Source organism: Anoplopoma fimbria, chromosome 20, assembly GCF_027596085.1.
Source record: "Anoplopoma fimbria isolate UVic2021 breed Golden Eagle Sablefish chromosome 20, Afim_UVic_2022, whole genome shotgun sequence".
Classification (NCBI taxonomy): Eukaryota; Metazoa; Chordata; class Actinopteri; order Perciformes; family Anoplopomatidae; genus Anoplopoma; species Anoplopoma fimbria.
Genome location: NC_072468.1, coordinates 22,131,367 through 22,154,117, shown reverse-complemented (window position 1 = coordinate 22,154,117; position 22,751 = coordinate 22,131,367). Strand labels below are relative to the sequence as shown.

General features: G+C 38.0%; 2 protein-coding genes across 2 annotated transcripts; both read left to right on the top strand.

Moving 5' to 3' along the window:
* The first annotated feature begins 847 nt into the window (after positions 1-847).
* Positions 848-6,656, top strand: LOC129109828 (lysosomal thioesterase PPT2-like). The gene is made up of 8 exons (XM_054621968.1): positions 848-1,137; positions 2,052-2,205; positions 4,118-4,213; positions 4,374-4,481; positions 4,602-4,685; positions 4,788-4,872; positions 5,417-5,471; positions 5,640-6,656. The coding sequence occupies exons 1-8, from the start codon at positions 982-984 to the stop codon at positions 5,781-5,783; spliced, it is 882 nt and encodes a 293-aa protein (XP_054477943.1). The 5' UTR covers positions 848-981; the 3' UTR covers positions 5,784-6,656.
* A 1,970-nt stretch (positions 6,657-8,626) lies between these two features.
* On the top strand, positions 8,627-22,148 carry si:ch73-95l15.5 (uncharacterized). Its single transcript, XM_054621843.1, has 11 exons — positions 8,627-8,752; positions 10,512-10,739; positions 10,819-11,816; positions 12,684-12,830; positions 15,575-15,652; positions 17,061-17,165; positions 18,372-18,521; positions 18,686-18,841; positions 19,036-19,131; positions 19,844-20,035; positions 21,155-22,148. The coding sequence occupies exons 2-11, from the start codon at positions 10,568-10,570 to the stop codon at positions 21,257-21,259; spliced, it is 2,199 nt and encodes a 732-aa protein (XP_054477818.1). The 5' UTR covers positions 8,627-8,752; positions 10,512-10,567; the 3' UTR covers positions 21,260-22,148.
* Positions 22,149-22,751: the final 603 nt, after the last annotated feature.

Here is a 22,751-nt window from a genome sequence, read left to right as displayed (position 1 = left end):
ACAAGATAAAAGTAAAAAAATGAAAAAAAAAAAAAAACAAGTATTATAAATAAGCAATAAAAAACAGTAGAAAATAAATGGTGCGTAGAGATTTGTCTACTGGGGCCTAATTCAAAATAATAATGATAATAATTAATTATATTAACAATAATAATAAATAACAATAACAACAATAATAATTAAAAAATATATATATATATATATAATAAAAAAAAATAATAAACAAATATTATATAATAATCATTAAAAATAAAAAATAAAATAAAAATGAAAATAAAATTAAAATATAAAATTAAAATTAAATTTAAAATTATTAAATATAATTAAAATGAAAATAAAATTAAATAAAATTAAATTAAAAATTAATAAAAATGTTTCTGTGTCTGTCTCAATTCATAACCAAGGTAAGACTTCACAAAAGCTATAACATGAAAAATAAAAATAAAAATAATTATTATTATATAATAATCATAAAAATGAAAATAAAAATTTAGAAATAAAAAATAAAAATTAAAATACAAAATAAAAAATAAAAAAAATAAAAATAAAAATAAAAAAAAATTAGAATTATTATGATTATGATGATGATGATGACGATGAGTTTTTTATTATTATTATTATTATTTAATTTTTTTAAATCATCATAGTTGCAACCATAATCATACTTGTACTATTACTTGTACTATTATTATTATTAGTAAAATAAAATGCTATGCTATGATACTAATTTTGACATTTACGTTATAATAAATATTTAGGTCGCTCTTATGTGAGTCATTAGCACTTAACTGAATACCGAAAGCGGATGTGATCTGAAGCAACACCACTTAAGAAATGAGCACGGAAGCGCACGCATCCTCTCCAACTCTGCAAACAGAAGTTGAGAGAGAATCAGGACCCATCAGGACTATTTAAGACCTCATCCTCTTCTCCCCGGTCCTCCTCCCGGCCAGAGGTCTTCACCTGTGCCCGCCTAGAGACATGAAGACCCCGCAGATCGTTCGGGAGTCCCCGGTGCTGCTGCTGCTGCTGCTGCTGTCCGGGGTGCACATCGACGGGTACCGGCCTGTCATCATCGTGCATGGCATCTTTGATGGACCGAAACAGTTCAAAACGATGTCTCAATTCATAACCAAGGTAAGACATCATCAAACCTATAATAAAAAACCTATTATGCAAAAGTTTCATTGTAGAAAAGTTGTAGTACTCAGATATTTGATTTTGTAAAATTAATGATATGATATATAATATAATTCAAAATGTTACCTATGAAGTATAAAAATATAAGCATCATGTATATTTAGTCGAAACAGAATGGCTCATTTCACAATAAAGGAGTATATAATTCCATTGCATTAAAAATAGTGATATGTGTGAACTTTGCTTTAATGTTGCAGCTGGTATCTGAAAGTTGGGGCTGGGTAGGTTATAGTAATTTACTACAGTACAACATATTGTATAAATGAATTATATTGTGTATTTATAACCAGAATCTCAAAAGTAAAGGTGACTTAAGTTATCAAATAAATGCAGATGAGAAAAAGTACAGTAGTTGCCACGGACATATAAAAAGTGTAAAAAGTGGAGTAAAAGTCTAAAGTAGCATAAATGAAAGTAAAGTACAAGTACTTCAAAACTGTACTTACAGTACTTGAGAGAATGTCTCACTAAATCGAGTTTGTCAAAGAACATTATATATAGTTCAACCAGTTTATGCATTTTATTCAAAGTAAACCTGCTTTTCATTTTCACAACTTCACACTTAATCACAAAGTTTTGATTAATCAAATTTATTTCGTAATTTAGACCTACAGTCAAATGAGATAACAGATTATTCTAAAGGCAGTCAGATTTCAAGTGAAGTGAAAACAGTTTGAGGTAATGATTTCGGTTCCCCTGTCATTTTCTATTCCTCCAGATCAGTTCTGTTTTGGAAGACCTGAGTTGGCTGATCACATTATCAGTAATCAGGCTGATAGAGTTGGCCGACAGTTGATTGAATCAGTGATAACAGTGTTTCTGTGACTTTTTAAAAAAAATGTTATTCCCAGGTGCATCCAGGGACCAAGGTGGAGGTGATTGACTTGTATGACAACCTGGCCAGTCTGAAGCCGTTGTGGAGGCAGGTCCGAGGCTTCAGGAAAGCCTTTGACTCCATCGCACAAAAAGCTCCCGATGGCGTCCATCTGCTGTGCTTCTCACAAGGTCCTCATTCACGTAGCACTCACACTGTATGCACACACACACACACACACACACACACACACACACACACACACACACACACACACACACACACACACACACACACACACACACACACACACACACCACTGACATTCTTTATGTATCTTTGTGCATTTATCTCAGGCCAATTTGGAATGTCAGAGCAAAGTGAACCTTTGTTCTTACTCAAATGTCCTGCCAGCAAAAGACAGAAGAGCTTGGCAAAGAAATAGGAGTTCATAAGGATCTAAATATAATGATTTTGTGAAGAAAAAAAGTTGTATAAAGTCTTCTGTGGCTCCAAAGGGAGCTTTGCAAAGTCTGATTGTGCTGAAGACTACAAGATTGAAAATGAAAACAAAAAAAATCTGAGAGTGTGGAGTTAGAAAGATGAGACCTTACAGCAGGCTAGAGGCTCACATTGGCTCCTAACAGTACAACACACTTTAATGTCTGGGAATCGCTGATTTAACTATCGGCAGCAAAGTTGCCTTGTGGGTAATGTAGGCATCAGGCTTTGACAAAGAATATGTAGACAATTGAGACAATATCTCTGGTTCTGCTGCATCAATATCAATCCTTTTTTAAAGACTGTCCATCAGGAGTCTGATAATGTAATAGGATTGTAATGGAGTCCTCTTTTGATCTAACTGGAGTCTCTATATTACCAATAGTTGTGAATGGTTGTCAGACTTTGTTCTTTAGGCCAAAATGACACTTTTCAACTGTTTAATCTCTGTAAAAATGGCACATAGTCTTCCCTAAAAAAACAGGAATGTGAGTGTGGACTGCTTTTTTATTACAGCTCAGAGCGTAAAAAGTAAAGTAGTTTAAATAAATGTACAGTTACATTGCATCTGTGGCAATCATGGCAGGGTCATGAGCTCCAGGCTCATGACCCTGAACCTCAATAGCTCTTGATGGTTTACCGTCAAGAGCTGGACAAAGTGGACAAAATGGACAAAATAATAATTAAGTGGACAAAATAATAATTAAAGTGGACAAAATAATAATAAAAAAAAAACTCTGTATAATGCAGTACAGGTCAACAGCATCCCAAACTACATTCTCGAAAGATGACCATAAAGTTAAATCAACACCTCTTTTCAAAACATTTAAAAACAAAAACAGAACATTAAAACCTCCATGAAGGTAGAAGTTATTGCAGGACTGCACTAGTAAGAAAATGGCAACTGAGTGTGTTAGAGAGGCGACAGTCAGTCTGTCAGAGACCAAGATAAATTCTCACTGTGAGATAATGTCGGACGCACTTAGATGATGGACAATCTGTACATGCTAACCGCAAGGACAACAGGAGCGAATGGGGACAGAGTGTCTGTTTCCTGAAGGTCAATTTAACAAAATAAACAGGAAGGAAAAAAAAGGACTACACAGGAAAGGCTGTTGACTGCATGACCTCGATGGTCTTATTTGCCTTTCACTAGGTCTCTCCTGCTCACTACACACACACAGACAAACACACACACACACACACACACACACACACACACACACACACACACACACACACACACACACACACACACACACTTACATATTCATACAGCAGTACAGTACATGGCTAACTGTCATTCACAAAAACTGAACACACACATGTAGCTGTATAATGCAAGAAAAACACTGTCACACACACACACACACACACACACACACACACACACACACACACACACACACACACACACACACACACGTTTAAGTTGGATATACCACAGGCTCTTTATCTTTCACTTCCACATTTCAAGCAGCATGAACTCAAAAGATGCGTACAAGATTTATCTCTACTGAGGGATGACATTATTAAAGAATCACTGCATCGGTTCTGTTTTTGTCAGAACTCTCTTGATGTTGTTGTCTATTTCTTTCTAAGGTGGTCTTATTTGTCGAGCTCTTCTCTACGGGATTCCGCACCACAACGTGCACACCTTCGTCTCGCTGTCATCACCACAGGCCGGGCAGTATGGAGGTCAGGGAGCTTTGTTTTTAACATTTCAAGCATGTCTGTATTGATCGTTATCCTACAGGGAATTGTGACATTTTTGAAGCGTCAATTCTGTCATCAGAACTTCAAAACAGATTTGATTTATAATATGTCCTAACTTTCTAGTTTCTGCCTCTCTCCACAGACACAGACTACCTGAAGTGGGTATTTCCTGACTCCGCCAAGAAGACAGTGTTTCGTATTTGCTACAACAGACTTGGTCAGAAAGTGTCTATCTGCGACTACTGGAACGGTGAGAATGCTGATTTGAAAAAGCAGGAAAAAAATTCACCTTTGACTTCCTGTGGCATTACATTCCCACTCAAATAGATACTAAAACAAATATATATATATATTAACATATTCTCCACAGACCCTCACCATAGGAGCCGCTACCTGAAGAGCAACAACTTCCTGCCGTTGCTTAACGGCGAGATACCTCACAAAGAAATGAAAGGTAGTGGAGGGAATTACCGTCATGGTCGTTGTGTGCAGAATACTTGTGGATGTACAGTAAAAAATGTACAATGTCATGAATTTCTCAATTTTATCTCCTCAGCATGGAGGGAAAACTTCCTCCGCATCAAGAAGCTTGTGCTGATTGGAGGACCAGATGATGGCGTCATCACACCGTGGCAGTCCAGGTTTCATCAACGTTTTTTAATTCATACACACACTGTTGATTCTCTGTCATTTCAAGGTGCCTGTGATACATAGAACTAATTAGTTAGTGGTAGATATGACAGCATTCTAATCAAATGTTCCTTATATTTATATTCTCGTACAATGAATGAATAATATCAGTGTATGTTCTAGAAGAATTTAAAATATTAGCCTCATTCTTCTCTCCTCCCCTTTTTACCCAACTTCTCTCTTGGTTTATTTGTTCTGAATTTACTTACTTAATTACATAAAAGCCAAACAGAAAAACTAAACATTTCTAAATGTATTGTTTATGCATACATGTATGCACATTCATTTTTTAAACTGGAAAAATGTGCATGTGAGGAGGACATGTCCCCATCATCCTCCATAGAAATGACAACCTTGGTTTAGATTAATACCAGACAGTTGGTACAAACAGAGCCTTCAAATAAAATGTGTTCAGTGAACTATTTCTGACCAGAACTGCAGCAGCAGCTTTGAGACCAATTTACCTGAACTGACTGTTTCCTCTTTTCTAAACAGCCGCTTTGGTTCCTATGACAGCAACGAAAAAGGTGTAGAAATGAGGAACCAGGAGGTAAGCTATAAAACTAACTTATGTGTACCATTGTATCACTTCTGTATCGACTGGAAACCCATTTTCATTTTGACTTTAGGTCCTCTGTTGAAGGGCAGACATCTCTCTCTCTCTCTCTCTTTTCATTTTGTAATAACCTCTCCTTCTCTTCTTCTCTCCCTTTGAAAGTTTTACAAGAACGACACGTTTGGGCTGAAGACGCTGGTCGCTCGTGGCGACGTGGAGGAGTGCGTTCACTCCGGAGTGAAGCACGTTCAATGGCACTCGAACTTCACTGTGTTCACAACCTGCATAGAGAAGTGGCTGACATGAAAACAAAGGAGTGTGAGAGATGTTGATGCAAGGTAGCATTCAACTGAAATCAACATATTTAATTTATTTTAATATTATCACATTTCAATAGACAGGAACTATATAAAGCGAAATCCTATCACAAATAGCAACATCTATATATACATTTTTTTAACAAGCTTCTTCCCTTTATGAAGGTGGTGACAGATTTATCAGACAAGATTTCCATATCATAATATTTTAGCTTTCCGTGATAGATTATAATGGATTATTTCCTTTTGAAGCTTTCCAAAGAGTTCAATTAACCAATATATTTCTCTCCATATATGTATTCCTTTCTCCAATAAATATGCCAAATTGTGAAGCCTTTTGCTTGAAAGATTTCTTAAATGTAAAATTCCAAGATACATTTGTCTAATGAGAATTTATTTGGTTTTTCAAATGAAACTAAAAAAAAGTAAGCTAAGGATCAGTTTGCCTGAATTATCCATTTTAGTGTCCAGAGTTTATTTTTGAAACTGCTTTTATTCTTTGTAAATATCTCTTTGTTTTTTCTTTCTTCTGAACAAAAAAGAAAAAGCTTCCATATACAACCAGAACTCTTTGGCTTTGCATTTTCAGTCCTTTCCCATCGTCTTCAGATGATCCCTAATATTGCAAGTGACAGTCTGAAGTGACCAAATGAGCCAGGCACTGTGGAAACACATGAGCATGGACTGATCACTCGCTGCCCTCTGGTGGAAGTTTATTCTACTCTGGAGTTATCTGTCCTCCGGTCATTAGGGTGAAACTTTTTGCCATGATGGAGAGTTTCAACCGGCATGTTTCTGCCTAATGTAACTTGGTATCAATCTAATTTATATCTGTATTAAAATCTTTAGTATATTATTGGTATGTGTGTCTATTTTCTATCTTTTTCTAAATTAAACTTTTGCCCACACGATACAACTTATTGTCTTAAATTCACCTTTTCCTTTCAGAAAAGTATTTCCCAAAGGCATTGTTAGAAATTTGTGATTTGCTTTTTGTGGCTCTCACATCTGAGATATGATATTAACTACAGTACTGTGAAATGTGCTGTTGTAACAATCACTTTGATAACAAAAAGAAATCCACACCCGCATGTTGACCCTGGATTATTAACGCTGACTGCCCGCAGGAATAAAAAAACAAAACACTGTCATTGTGATGCATAACACATAATGCACCACAATGACAGATACTTCATAATTATCAAACTTTACATTTTTAATTGAGGATGACGTTGTCAGTGGTTCTGCTTCAACTTTTTTTGACCCTTTATTTTTGCATTATTGTTGTATTGGACTGCAGTCTACTGTAAAGATGCTGCACCTCCATTTAAGTACAATAACACAAATTAGAAGCACATTTAAATATAAATACTACAACCATTAAGTGCAGCCTCAAAACTGACCACAGGATGGAGTTAAAACATAAACAATTAAAGAAGTAGTCTCAATAGAAACTGAACATTTAAAATGATATGAAGTTTTTGTGATTGTCTGTCCCTGTTTTCAGATTGATCTATATTTGATCCTGTTTCATTGTTGAAAGTTAAAATGTGTATGCATCACTTTAGACTACGCTCACTTTGCTCCGACTGTAGAGTGCACATTCTGACTCTTATGCCCTTCACACATGAATAGATAAAAGCAGCACATAGGGGGTGTGATCAATCCATTAAATACATTGATTGTCCTACATGAACATGAGGTTATAGAACAAAAGGACTTTATCTAATCATACATTCCATTTTAATAATATGTACCTATTTTATAGTTATCCATTTGTACCTCAGATTCTTGGTATAATATTTGTTTAAGGAAATATATAAATTGCAAAAAAAATGCAAAAAATCTTTGTTTTCAGCAGATTTTGTCTTCCACTGTGTTAATGAACTTTACTTTTTTAAATAAATATGAGATAACAAATCACTTCAAAAATAATTATTTAAAACAAAGTCAGAATTATTGTTATCTCAAACCATCTAAAAATGACCTTGTTCCTCATATTTATGAATACATCATAATAATGAGATACTAAGTCACAGTTCTGAGATACTTTTTAAGGCCTATGATATTAATGTATACAGTCAGAGATAGAAATACCTGAAAGGATTTCAGTTTTTTACTCCAATTCCCCTTTTCCCAACCTTTTGAAATGAAAGGAAACTTTTGGTTTAAACCCTGATTGACTTGTTTAAGTCCTTATTCTCCTCGCTATGTCAAGCCTCCCGGTAGCAGAATGCTACAACTAATATACTATATATATAGCCTACCATACACAATTTACTAATAGTTATTATGGCAAAATTTAAACAAAGGTCTACTGTATATAATATAGGAATATTTTACTGTGAGCAAGTCAATTTCACAAAAGTATGAGTCCGAGTACAGTGAATAGTGGTATTTATTCATATATATTTTTTAATTAAATCCATTTAAGCATTAAAAATGTCACAAATTTCATGTTGTGTCACTCAAATGTGTCCATTTGGCTGTTTTGGCATCTATTAATTGTAATTAATGTAATGGTATACACAGATCTATTGTGCTCTAGATGAAGCAGAGCTTTTATAAATCTATTTATTTACATCAGCTGTCCTTCCTGCATTTGGCAAATACAACAGTCTTACTTCTTATGTGTTTGTCTAGTATTTATAGTCTGCTCTTTGTGTTTAAGCTGTGCCTCTCTGCTGCCAGCTGACTTGTCCATGCTTGTGATTGGTCCAATGCTCCAAACCCAGCCTCCCTTTCACGTGAACGCGCTCCCAGCAGAAACCATTGGTGTTATTTACAGAGTTGGTATCACGAGCGCTCTAAACAGGTATGAGCCATGACGCGAGCAAGGTGACACCCCTCCACTCTCCACTCCTCCACCTCTCCACTCCTCCACCTCTCCACTCTTCCGGTGCTCCTCCGGTGTGGTGCAACGCGTCTCCAGCTCAGCTCCCGGTGCAGATTTTACATGTAAGAAACTTTTTTTTCCTCTCTCAGCTTAAACTTTTAAAACATTTTTTAATGTGTGACTTTATAGGTTTTGCTTATTATGAGACAAGAATGACGGATTCTTCCTTTAAACTTTTGTCAGTGCGTAAAGCCCGGAGGACTCGAACATGAGACTTAAAAAAACAACCCCAATGTGTGAATCCTAAGTGTGTGTTAGTGAAGAGAGGACTAATCTAAAACTCACAGTTATATTTATGCTGCTCCACTTTCTCACACTGCGCTTCAGTGTCTTAAAATAGCAGCAGATGTATTATAGTGCATAAAGTTTTCCACTGCATGATGAAAGTTTTCTTTTTTTTTTCCTTTTTGGAAACATGTGGCATGCTTTATGGGAATAGAGAAACAAGTTTTCATTGTTGTATTCAAGCAGGCAAAAGGTCGTGGAAACATGCAATGTGTCACGTGTATGGATTTAATTTCCGTATGCAAAAAAAAAAAACCCCCAAAAAACATTTTCTTATTATTTTGCCTTCAATGGGTTAAAGGGCTGAAGGATTGTCTCATGAATGCGTCATGGGTGGGGAAAGGCTCGGGGAGAGACTGGATGTTAAAGAGAAAGTTTCATTCATCGACAGTCTGACTGAGATCACTGTCAGCGTGGGCCAAGGTCGACGTGTCCCGCCCTGTGGGGAGCTCCTGTAAACACCCAGCAGCTGTGAGCCGCAATAACCCGGCTAAAACATCCATGCAGGGGAAGAGAGGGAACAAAGTCATGACTCAAAAGCGAGATTTTTAGATTAGATCGTTCAATTAAACTTTATCTGACCTGTTTTTTTTTACTTAAATGTGAAAAATATACAAAAGTGACTGCCAGCTGTTAATCTACAAACCATCCTGATTTAAATGAGGAGACTACTTCCTCTAACTCCTCTGCTATAATGAATAATCTGCTGGCTCACTTTTTTCTTTCCTTTTATTGCTTGTGAACTACTGACTGTATTTAAAAGGGTATATACACATATACAGACATAACTGATCTCCAATGAGGAGGGCCCTCTGAGAAGTTGCTTTGTTTTATGGCTGCAACTAACGGCTGTTTTTATTATCAATCGATAAATCTACCAGTTTATTTCTGGATGAGTCGCTCGGTGCATAGAATGAGGAAATTGGGGGTGAAAAAATGTCCAAATAATAACTTGTTCCAATGCAAAACAAAATGTGACATCTTATGATATTGCACCGTTTCTTATAGATTAATTGTTAAAATAGTTTCTTAACCGATAATGTCAAAAAATCCTGACTTCCAGTATGTCAAAGGTGATTAATGGCATTGAAAATGTACATTTCTGGACTCTCGGTCTAAGAAAACATGCTTTTTCAGACCCTTACCTGGTTAAATAGTCTGGTTTAAAGGTATTGAGCTTTGATCGGTGGGTGATGGAAGAACTAAAGCTTCTATTCGGGTCCTTAAAACCCCTGAATTCCCCAAAACAGTACAGCTTACATGACAATTGCAGATACAACTCTGCAACTTCTTATAATAAGTTGTATGTCTTAGAGTGGTGATTAGTCTGATTTAAGAGGGATTTTCCTCAGTTTAATTTGAATACTTTTAGAGGCAACTATACAGTATTTAACAAAACAATCTTATGTGAAATACTGTTTAGTTTACAGCCAAGTTAACGCTCTTTTAGGTGCTCACGTCATCTCTTGACCCCATGTGAGTCCCTGACCTGTCTGTTAACGCATCCCCTGTTTTTATTCTGCTTTTAATTCGCAGATTGTTTTAAATTATCGGACAACAAGGGGGAGAGAAGTCTCAGCCCTCTGTCCACGATGTCCTCCAGAGGTAAACCGGACTTGTGCCGAATGTGCGGCGGAGCTCTGCATGGAAACCAAAGGCGGTGGCTGTTCGGGGGCCAGAATAATAAGACTGATCAGGCTCAGACCCCGACCGGGTCCGTGAGAGGAGGAAGCCTGTCCCAGTCCTCACAGAGCAGCCCCTGGGGTGAGTCTGGAGCGAGTAGAGAGGAAGTAAAGAAAAGTCTTCTAGTCGCAGAGTCTGAGCTTTCTTTTCCTCTTCACAGGCAGCACCTTCTCTCTGGGTTCCTCGGTGTCTCTCTCCCAGTTATCCCTGAACTCCCAGTCCAAAGCGATGGACCTGCTCTCCGTCTTGACTCACATACTGGGGCAGTCCGTACCGAGAGGCAGCGGCCGGGGGGAGTTTGTGTGCGGCAAATGCGTGTGCGTCCTCGAGCGGGTGTTCAAGTTCGACTCGGTGATAGCCAGGGTGAGGGTGCTCTCCTCCGAGAGGCTGCAGAAGCTGATGCAGGAGAGGGACAAGATCAGACAGTGGGTGCGCCAAAGCTACTTCCAGAGGCACCCAAGGGACCTCCAGAGCACGGGCAGCACCAGCGAGGGGGACGGGGAGGCGGAGAAGGAGGGCTACAGGGAGATGCTCAAAGAGAATATGGCGCTCTCAGAGTACGAGTGCTGGTCCGAGAAGTGGGACACGTGCCCGTATTTTATAAGAACGGGAAAAAGATGCAGAAAGGGCAAAGGATGTGAGGGCTGCGATGCTCTGCGGGTGTCCGACTCCGATTACGAGTCCGTTTGTGGGGTTCCTCGCCATTTGCCCCTGCAGCCCTTCTCCCCGTTGGCGTTGTCCCGGGACAAATCCCAGAGCATGCCCCTCCACTGGCAGAGGGTGACGTCCTTCAGCTCCAGCGCTTCCTCTCTGGCGGGGTCCACTCTGTCCCTGCAGGAGTCCTCCCGCACGGAGTCCATCCATTCTCTGGACTCTCTGGACGGCAACGACCCGTTTGACTCGCCGAGTGTGCGGACGACCAACCTACTGCTGATGGAGCTGAGAGGCATCGAAGGAAAGCCGGTCAGTTCGCCAGCGGGGAGTAGGATCCCTGTTCTGGACAGGAAGTACTCGGGGACACCCGGAGGGACGGCGTCGCCCTCGGTGAACAGGGCGCTGCGCTTTGGGAGTGTGGAGAACGGAGGGGAGGACGTGGATGAGGAGGACGGGGATGTACTCTCAGAGCTGAGGGATGAGTTCATGCCTCTTCATCGAAAGGTGAGTGTTTTCATTCCTGTCAGAGCATGCTCTAACCCAGTGGTTCTCAACCTTTTTTCAGTGATGTACCCCCTGTACCTGAATACTGATGGAATTGTTCTGGTTTCGCCTTCTTTGGCTCTTGTCCCTCCGTGTTTTTCAGCAGCATTGCTGCTACGCTTCAACAACGACTCCATTGTTTGAGTTTTTTAGGATAATGAAATTGAATAGCCTACTGAATATTCAATTCAGTTTATGAACTTACACTTATAGTACCAGTCAAAAGTTTGGACACACCTTCTCATTCAATGGTTTTTCTTTATTTTTATTTTTTTTCTACATTGTAGATTAATATTGAAGACATCCAAACTATGAAGGAACACATATGGAATTATGTGGTAAACAAACAAATGCTCAACAAACCAGAATATGTTTTATATTTTAGATTCTTCAAAGTAGTTGAATGAGAAGGTGTGTCCAAACTTTTGACTGGTACTGTATAGTTTATTGAATATTTATTAAATAACTATTTTTAAAGGATTTTTGAATGGATGCTAATTTTAAATATATTTAAAAAAAAAATCTCACGTACCCCCTGGAGTGACTTCACATACCCCCATTTGAGAACCACTGCTCTAAACTATTTAAATAAACTATATATATATATATATATATATACACACACACACACACACACACACACACACACACACACACACACACACACAAATGGAAGGACTCTGACCTGATGCTGTGTGTGCACGCTGTAAATATTGACACAGTGTGCTGCAACAGGTAATCCGGGAGCAACGGAAGTCAAGAGCTACACATTTCACCCTGTGTTTTTTTGACTAAATAATACCAAAACCAAATCATCTGTTATTTCAGAGTGCTTCTGGCAGGGTTCACCACGCTGTTAAGCACCTGCGGGGCCAGCTGGACCAAGCTGTGGCCCACATCAGGACCCTGGAGGCGGAGGTGAAACATGGGAGGGGCCAACAAACCCAAACCGATGGATCAGACGACTGGGTCCCTGTAAGTATTCGGTTTGTCCTCTCACACATTCCTTTTACAGGCAATTATATAACGAAAGAGTCGTTTGACATTTTGAGAAGTGTGTTTATTCACTTTCTTGTTAGCTTAGCTTAGCATAAAAACTGTAAACAGGGGAAAACAGCTAGCCTCGCTCTGTCCAAAGGTGACAAATCTGCCTGCCAACACCTCTGAAGCTCAGAAAAAACCCAAAACCAAAACTCTTTAAACATTAGTCAGGTGCCCAAATGTGCATTTAAACATGGCTTGATCATTTCCTCCTGGCCATAGTGGCTACCAGCCACAAATTTCCATATTTACACTTAAAGAAACTACATATAACATGTTGAAAAGTGAGATTTAGAGGCGCTGGTAGGCCTAATCATATTTTTTTAACTTTGTAAGCTATGCAAGTGGTATCAATGCTCATCTAATTTGGCAAGATAGCTAAATCCACTTCCTAAAATGTTGAATTGCTCCTCATAATAATAATAATTATTAATAATAATCTAAACATTAATAGCTTCTAAATAGATGTAATAGGGTAGGAAGGACAAATGAATAAACTCAATGTTAATCTAAAAATAAAATGGATATAAGTGGAGATGTCCCTTTACGTGAATGCGCTCACAGCCAGATTGAGAAACCCTTGGTTTATTTACAGAGATTGTCAGTTGTGACGTAACACACACACACACACACACACACACACACACACACACACACACACACACACACACACACACACACACACACACACACACACACACACACACTGTTATTTTTAACCAGCTGTCATGAGAGATAATTGCCTCCCAACCTTTATTTTTTCTCTCACACAAGAAAAACAGGTTTTAGTTTTTTTGACACAGTGCAGCATCACACAGTCACATGTCCAAACAGCTCCACAAACCACACTGGGAATGTTGACATAGCAAAAACTACATTGTTATAAAAGGAATGGAGCCGTTGGTGCACTTTGCTTTGTGTCCATTGAAGGGTGTGTCCGCATTTCCTCATGTACAGGTGCAGATAAAGACACACATACGCACACACACACACACACACACACACACACACACACACACACCGCCTCTCTCTGGAATCCTCTCTGACCGGTGCGGTTTGCCCCGGGGTCAGTAGTCTTATGATGGAGGATATCATTAAAAAGAGCTTCTGTTGCTTTGAAGAGTCCACATCACCTGATCTCTGCTCCTCATGTTGGCACAAAGCCACAATAATTAAAGTGAAATATTTGGGATTAGCTGCAGGTTTAAACATTAAAACGCCAGAAATCCAGAAGTGTCAAATAGAAACCTTGTTTGGGACTTAAAGGACCAATGTGTAGGATTGTGTGGCATCTAGTGGTGAGCCTTCATATTGCATCCACCCCTTCAGTTCCAAAGCGTGTCGGAGAACTACGGTGGCCTTGAAGTAACAAAAAAAACGCGAAAGAATCTTTGTAGAGCCAGAGTTTGGTTTGTCCGTTCTGGGCTACTGTAGAAACATGGCAGTGCAACATTGCTGACTCTTATTAGAGGACCCGCACCCGATTTAGATACAGACGCCTCAGTCTAAGGTAACGAAAACACGATTCCAAGTTTCAGGTTATTATACACTTATGAAAACATAGCTATGAATATTTTATAGAATTTTTGCCAATAAAACTCCTAAATCCTACTGTTCCTTTAATATTTCATTATCATTTGAAAGTCTAGGTGTGACACCCATTATAATTGCACTTAATTTACCACCAGCTCTGTGAAGATGCTAAAAATGTCACTGTAACTACATGTGGCTAGAACCTATGAGGTTCATTTGCATAGAAAATATCAATTTTGTAACAAATATAGCTACGTATATTAGGCTATGTTATTCACATTTATGCAAATGGCACAGGAGCCTCTTTTTCTCTTTTTATGTACAGGGTTAGCGTTCGCAAAAGCTGCACAGAGCTTTATTTACTTTGCCCCTGAATGAACTGCTGAACTGGAGTCCGTTTGAGTCAGCGCTGCTCGTTACGCCGTATGAATGGTGCTGCATTTACTCACTGTTTTACGTACTAAAGTGCCTTTGATCTGTGATGCAACAACTTGGCTTAGGAAAAAAACTAGAACAAAATACACTGTCGATCTGAAGCATGCATTTCAAATTGGCAAAGCAATTTCCTGATTACCACCGATAGAATTTTTTAGTATTTATAGGAAAATATTAGGAGAATAGTAGTGATCCATATTTTCATTATCCATTCATCTTTGGATATGTTTTTGGGGAATGAATCTTTAAAATGTAACATATTGAAAAATATCATCACATATCTGAAGATACATCTTCAAATTGCTTGTTTTTATTTTAAATTGAATCAATTCATAATATCAGTGGAGCTGCAGATGTTAAATTAATATACCGGCCCAAAGGAAATTAATTCTTTAAAGTTTTTTATAATTAATTCTTGGTGTAAGTAGTTTCATTTGAAGCAAAAATCCCAAACATCTGATGGTTTCTTAAATGCGAGAATTATATATTTTTTTATCTTACTTTATAGTAATTATATATTTGATTTTGGGCTGACATACAAAGATTTTTTACTGCTTTCTGGTGTTAAAATAATCCATAGTTGCAGCTCCTAAAACCAGGCCTTAGATTCTGGAGTATAATTTACTCAGCTCTACTCCAGAATTGTTTTCAGTAACACAGTTTGACATTTTAAAAGAAACCATCATCATCTGTTTTCCTCTTCCCTCCAGTTGCTCCAGGAGGAGGGTGGCAGCTCCCTGCTGCAGAGCCTCGGTCACTCCCTGCACAGCCGGGAGCGCGTTATCCAGGTGGGTGAGGTGATGGGGGGAGACAGGACTCGGTCATGCACACAGCAGCGGGATCGTCTGCTGGAGCTCGAGCTCCGGCTCAAAGCTCACAGGAATGTTGTTTGTCTGTGAAGTCGCTGTACGCCCTTAAAGTGGCAGTGTCAGAGCTGCTCTGTTTGTTCACTACATTGTACCTCTGACGCTGAAATATGTTTTCTTAAGCTTTAAACATGACTGCTTTTATTTTTGTCCACTTGTTAGATTGATGATTTACAGCAGGGACCTCATTGGAATGTTGCACTCATTGTAAATCACTCTGGATGATCGTGATAGTTAAGTGGCTAAAGAAAACAAGACTGTCAACAGTGCTTGAATGGATTACAGATTATTAAAGATTATAAATAAGTGACTGTAGAACAGAGTCACTGTTTCACTTTTACCTGTGGTTTTATGTTATCTCACACTAAAAGCTTTTATTTTTGAATATGCAAATAAGAGCGAGTATCTGTTTTCATGACGAGCCTTAGAAGAGAAGATCAATACCACACCCATGTTCGTGTGTTTTGATCCGAAGCCACAGCCAGTAGCTTGTTAGCTTAGCTTAGCATAAAGACAGGAAACGAGGGGGAAACGGCTAGCCTGGCTCTGTTCAAACGTAACTAAAACACAGAATGACGTGTCCGTTAGTGAGCTGGTAGACAGATTTTGTTAGCTTTGCACAGAGCCAGCTGTTTCCCCCAGCCTTTGTGTTAAAATAAACTAAGGCTGTAGCTTCATATCTACTGTTCCGATATGAGATAGGCATCTATATTTTTCTTCTAACTTTTGCAGAGAAAGCAAATCAGTGTATTACCTTAAATGTAAAACTATAAAACACAATTTTGTTTTTTTAAACCATGCACCCATCTGGCTTATACAAGTACAGTGTGCTTACATCAAATATAAGCTGTTCATATGCAGTGAACGTTGACTTAGATAGCACACATATGCAACACAAAAGAAAACCACATCCCTAAAATTTTCATAATGTCGGAACAAATGTGTCACCAACATTCAGTTTTCAGAGACGAGTTGTTTTTTTTACTCTGACTCTTGTGGTTTTGAACAGCTTTGAGTTTCAGTTTGAGTAGACGAGAGATGAATGAGGCTGTCTGTTTGATGGAGCTGTAGATTTATGATGTTTGCAGTGGTTCTCATTTGCACACGTATCAGCTCGGCTCTGGCCTCTAACAGTGCGTGAATACTTTTCCCCGGGGTTTATTATGGCCCTGTGTATTGATTTATGCTTGAATCTTACTAAAATATGCACTAAGATAAGCCTTAAATCTGTCAACCCAAGTAAAGTAAAGTTTTTCCTCCAACTACAATGCAGTTAGATGAGTGTTTTTGCCATTTTGCATTAAGCATTCAAATGATTCCTCTCTTCCAGGAGTGCATGGGTCTGATCAGAAGACTGTGTGTGGAGGAGGGAGTCGGGACAGAGTTGACCAACAAGCTGACTGAGAGTCTGAAGGAAACTCAATCTGACAACAAGGTTAGAGTTGACCTTTTTTTCCATCCTGGTTATTGACATGCCTATGGTTGGGTCTGCTTATGGTGACTCATATTAACCTCTCACTGAAGCAAAGCAAGGATTCGGCATGAGCAGACAGACTTTTGCTGATAGTCATCAGACTCTTTGCTGCTGTCCCTGAAGGTTTTTGTATTGGCAGAGCAGGTCTTGTGATTGGTATTTGTTTTTTTAACCTCAGGCCTGTAGGAAGTTTTACCAGTCTAGCAGTAGCATTTCAGAAATGTTCCTCCAGTACTGGGTAAAGATTATGGCTGACATTAAACACTGTGTTTTGAGGTAACTCCATTGCTTCTATCATTAAATCACACAAAGATCAACATCTTGTGTTTTAATGCAGATTATGACTTTGAATTGTTTACAGCAAGAAAAACCTGTTTCATTCTTCACACAGGTGCCTGACTATTGTTTAAGACGGATTTAAAATCAGAATCAAATAATCACTTTGAATCCATCCATTCTTTTTACTCTGCTTATTCGGAGTTTGCGTTTTATTCATTTAATTATTTATATAATTAGAAATGATTGTTATATACTTCTGAGAGATACTGAGGGTTTCCCATTATACTTTCATATTTTGGCCCTTTATGATCTTGGATTTTTTTAATAAATTAACATTCTGTTTGGTATTAAAAAGTCTTAAATTTAACTGAATGGACCCTGCAGAAACCCTGGTCTGATAAGCATTGAACAGTAAATGTGCAGGCAGCATAAGTAAGTTTGTCACAGGATAAATGCTACACCTCCTTTATAACCAAGCGGTATTGCTGACTTTGCTTTACCAGCAATCATAGTGGACATAGTGAGGTGGTTAAACCAGAAGTTTGCTCAGACTTGCCCCAAGCAGCAGTAAATAATGAGGGTGACCAGGGTGACCACTGCCAATTTTATTATTATTTTCAGTTTTATTTTTATTAATGAATTTATCGTTTGGTCTATGAAATGTCAGAAAATAGGAAAAAATGCATGTTACAACTTCCAAAAGTCAAAATCTACGTCTTTAATGTTTTTTTTGCTTGAAAATTTACCTAATTGATTATTTTGAATATAGAAATACTTGGCAAAACATCTTCTGTCTATCAGTTAAATCTACTAATTGTTTCAGCTGAACAGATGTTGTATCTTAATCTAAATTAGACGTCTCACGTGACAACGTTTTGTGATCTGTAGACGGCCCTGCAGACTATGAGGTCCGAGATGACTGAGAAGGAGAAGAGCATGGAGAAAGAGATCGAGGCTCTGAGGAAGGCTGGAAGAGACAGAGAGCGAGACCTCGACACACTCAACACCGTGCTGCAGTGCAACCAGGATATTCTCAACGTACGAACACAAACACACTAGAAACCGGAGTGGAAATCCATACATTGCAGTTAAAAACACATTCAGACACAGTGTACATTTGTACTTTCTCCCCATGCATAGTTCCATCTACATGCACTCAGAAGTTTTCTTTAGATAGAACTGTGTTTTTGTCTTTGCTGCAGGAACTGCGAGTGGCTCTGGGGGAGAAGGAGCGACTGCTGAAGGAGGTGGAGAAAGAGAGGGAGGTGTGGAGGCAGAGGGACTGCGCCCTCACAACTGTCCTGCAGGAGAAGGAGGTTCTGATCCAGGAGCTGGCGAGCTGTCAGGAAGATGTCAAGGTAATATATAAGAGTGTAATTTCTGGCTAGAATGGGAGGAGAGGCCTGTTTCCTGGATATAAAGTGATACAAATGTTCATTTTAATGTCTTCCACCTTTTTAGAATAAAGCTTTCATTCTCTCCGTATTATTAAACTGTAACTCACTACATGTTATTTTTCCTCCATGCTCTTTCTGACTCTGTGATTGGTCAGGGGTTTGCAGCAGACACGGAGGGAAATGGCGCCACCTTGTGCAGGGAGGTCACCAAACTCACCAGAGCCCTGCAGGAGTACCAGGACATGGTGCAGGTGAGGTGTTGGCATGAGGAGGGGATTTGGAAGTTGTTTTACAATAAAGAGAAAACTATAAAAACAAAAGGCTGCCTACACATTCTGAATTCAGAGTTTTTTTTTGTTTTGTTTTCACCTGCAACTTCTTGATAAACAGAAGATTTTTATAAATGATTTACACTTGGATATTCCAGAACTTTACATGTGATGCAAAACAATATTTATTTATTTTTCATCTTTACTAAAGACTCTGATTGTACGGTGTGGAGTACAGCTGAAACGATTAGTTGGTAATCGATCGACAGAATAAAAAAAAAAATCAACTAAGTACTACCTATAAGCAACTATTTTTATAATTGATTAATTGTTTCAGTCATTTTGTTAAAAAGAAAATTAATTTAATTTAAAGTCAATTTAAATGGAATATTTTTGGGGCCAAACAAGACCTGTGTGGATCAGAATTCATGCTGGAATATTTCTAAATATATAAATTTTTTTAGATTTCATAGATTAAACAATTAATCAAAAAACAACGTTAAGACCAATAACTAATTAGAATAATTGGTAGTTGCTGCCCTAGTGTGGTGTAACAAACAAAATATACAATACATTAATAATGAAACAATGGGACCCTGCTGGAATGGAACAGAATATACTTACATACAAAGGTAGAACAAATGTCAGCACAACACAGCATCTCAGCCCTTCTAACTGTTTCCTCTTTCACCAGATTCAGCAGGAGAGTCACGGTCAGACGGTGTCCTCTCTGACGGATCAACTCAGGGACACTCGGCGGGAGCTGAGGGCGAAGGAGAAGGAGAGGAAGGAGGCCGATAGAGCCCGACAGAACAACAGAGAGGACGGAGAGAGAGAGGAGAGGAAGCTGAGGGACAGCCTGGAGAAAAGGGACAAACTCATAGAGGTAAAGTGCAGGAATCTGCTGCTTGTTGTCTCAATATTCAGTGCGAGGAACACATCGTCCATGTTAGTTTAACACCAGTGTTTTCTATACTGTAGAGTAGACCACAGAGCCATGTCAACTCTGAGTGTAAACGCGTTTTGTTTATTTAAAATACCAAATATTAGTATTGTGACACTGAAATATTCAGAGATGTACATATATATATTTGCCCCAAAAAAGAAAGAATAAATAAATAAATACATACAATTGAATAAGTAGCTTTAAATGTTTTTCCATGCAAACAAAATACCTTTAAATACAACATACATATAGTAAAAGTAATTATATCCAATATCTTAAGAGCTGCATCTAGTATAAAATTAACTATATTGATAGTCTATTGTTTCACTTACTTTTAAGCAAGAAATGCTAAATAATCTCAAATTGGGAGGATTGTCTCTGTCTTTGGGTTTTGGACTGTTGGTTGAACAAAACAAGATGTTTGAAGACGTCAACTTGACTTGGAAAATTGAAATTGCGAGGAGTAATTAGTTTTCCCCCACAAAAAATGGAAGATTATTCAATTATGAAATCAGTTGTAGCCCTGATATTCTTCTCTCTATATTTCTCTCTCCCCACAGAAATATTTCATTTTAAGTTCATACATGACAGCATGCTACAAAATATGAATTTTTTGGCAAAAGCACAGGACTTTTAGAGTTTTGTTTGTTTTTGGAGGGGTAGTTTCTATCTTGTTTTCTACAATGAAAACCTTAAACAATTCAAAACATCAGTGCCAGGTTTTTATGTCAGATCCTCCATCTTTTAATAGACTCGCAGTCATATCAATAAAAATTGTGAAAACACAGATTTTAAATTCTCACTAATTATAGAAAGTGAGAAGGTAATTTAAAAATCTCATCTACTTCTACATGAAAAATAACTAATTGAAAGTGGGTCAACAAAAGCGTTAAGTACAACACATGCAGTAAAAGATAAATTGGAAAAACTGCATATTTTTACCTTGAAAAGCTAAAATAAATGTTTATAAATCCTGCTAGAAAAGTATGTCATGTATATGAAAAATTCATCATGAATACTTGTGATGCTGACTGAGATCTTTATTTTTCTTCCACGTAGCAAATCCTGTTGGATGCTGAGGAGCGGGACAATCTGTTCCTGGAGCTGCAGCAGAACCTGCAGAACAAACGAGAACCTCTGACCGGCATCAAACACACACTGTGATAGACGACGACTACTGTACTGACGAGATGCAAACCAACTGCACGGAGAAGGAAGATTACTTTTGCACTTTCTGTAGCACCTTTTTGCCTCTCCAGCATATTTATCGTGGTGTACATTGAGTCTATTTATATGTATCTCTCTACATTTTTGAGGTATGCATTTGCATACTTGTTTTGCATGTTTCCACAATTGCTTGTTGATTCTCTGGAGTGAATCAGTAATTTCAGACTTAAGAGAGTCAAGACAACCTTTTTGTTTTCAGTTTGGAGAGATGTCAAGTCCTGCTTCTTATGACTGGATGTTTAATACTTTATTTAAAAATCACAAGATTACTGTTAAGTTATTTTCTGAATGTAATGGGTCTAATGATCAGGTAGTGATTGGATTCCATTAATGTAGTGGGATTGCTGGTACAACATTTTGTGAATGGTATGATTTTTATTAGTGGATCCTGAGTAAGATTTATGATGTCCTTTTAGGACAGGCACGGGAATGAAATTGTTTTAAATCTAAATTTAACTTATTTGCAGTTTCATTATTGTGTTTGTCTTTTCACTTTCTCGGTACAGAACTGTGATTTTTGTTTTGTTTACAGTGCTATCATAGCACTCCTGGAGGGAAATATTTGGGACCAAAACAATATTTTTAACCCCTTTCCTTTTCTGCTTTTAGCTCTATTATCTTCCATATGTTTATGTTTTGTAATGTTAGTGTGGGACTTCATTTTTGGAGACATTTTCTTTTTTTAGCTCAAGAGAATTAAACACTCTGATCCAAAGTATTTATGTCTATAGACGCTGTTATTTCGCAAACCATCATGCATGCTTGGAGACTGGCTGGTTCCAGAAGGGTTTTTATCTCTTTTATCAATTAATCAATTGTTTTTGTCACATGTAATCATATAAGGTATAAACCCAGTGATTTTTATAGGGTGAAATAAATATAAAAACATAATGTAAGGATCATATATGTGTAACGACCACCACTTCTACCTATTTTAACTTAGAAGGTCAAAATAGACTACACTACCCATGAGCCTCTACCGCCGTTGCTATGGAAAAGCAACAGAGTATCCTAGAAGTTAATCAAAATGGTTGTTCTTTAAATATAATGAACCAAACAGGACGATAACGTTCCTAAATTTATTTAAAAATAAAACAAATAAAAGTAAAATTAATACACTTATTTTTTTTTTAACTGCCGTTAGCTTGTAGACCCGTGGTGGTTAGAACATAATTCTAAGCGCTGTGATTGGATGATTCTTGCCGAAATGCACCCTGGGAGTCGTAGTAAAAAGAGTGTTTGAATTCACAGGCTTTTAACTTTGCCTTTTCATCAAAGAACCAGCTATTTTCTGGTTTTTAATTGCTTCTGCTGATGATTAAACCTGGAGAGTTTATATACAAACAACCTGTCTATCACGTAACATTGTCTAAGGGGGAAATAAATGGGGATTTAACTGTGAAAACCGGTGTTGAATGACAGCATCCCC

What these genes read in the sequence shown, in the direction of transcription:
- LOC129109828 (XM_054621968.1), top strand. Translation starts at nt 982, where the DNA reads ATGAAGACCCCGCAGATCGTTCGGGAGTCCCCGGTGCTGCTGCTGCTG. An exon ending in TGTCTCAATTCATAACCAAG is followed by an intron (nt 1,138 to 2,051) that starts GTAAGACATCAT and finishes TGTTATTCCCAG; the next exon opens with GTGCATCCAGGGACCAAGGT. An exon ending in TAGAAATGAGGAACCAGGAG is followed by an intron (nt 5,472 to 5,639) that starts GTAAGCTATAAA and finishes TCCCTTTGAAAG; the next exon opens with TTTTACAAGAACGACACGTT.
- si:ch73-95l15.5 (XM_054621843.1), top strand. Translation starts at nt 10,568, where the DNA reads ATGTCCTCCAGAGGTAAACCGGACTTGTGCCGAATGTGCGGCGGAGCT. An exon ending in AAACTCAATCTGACAACAAG is followed by an intron (nt 17,166 to 18,371) that starts GTTAGAGTTGAC and finishes TGTGATCTGTAG; the next exon opens with ACGGCCCTGCAGACTATGAG. An exon ending in AAAGGGACAAACTCATAGAG is followed by an intron (nt 20,036 to 21,154) that starts GTAAAGTGCAGG and finishes TCTTCCACGTAG; the next exon opens with CAAATCCTGTTGGATGCTGA.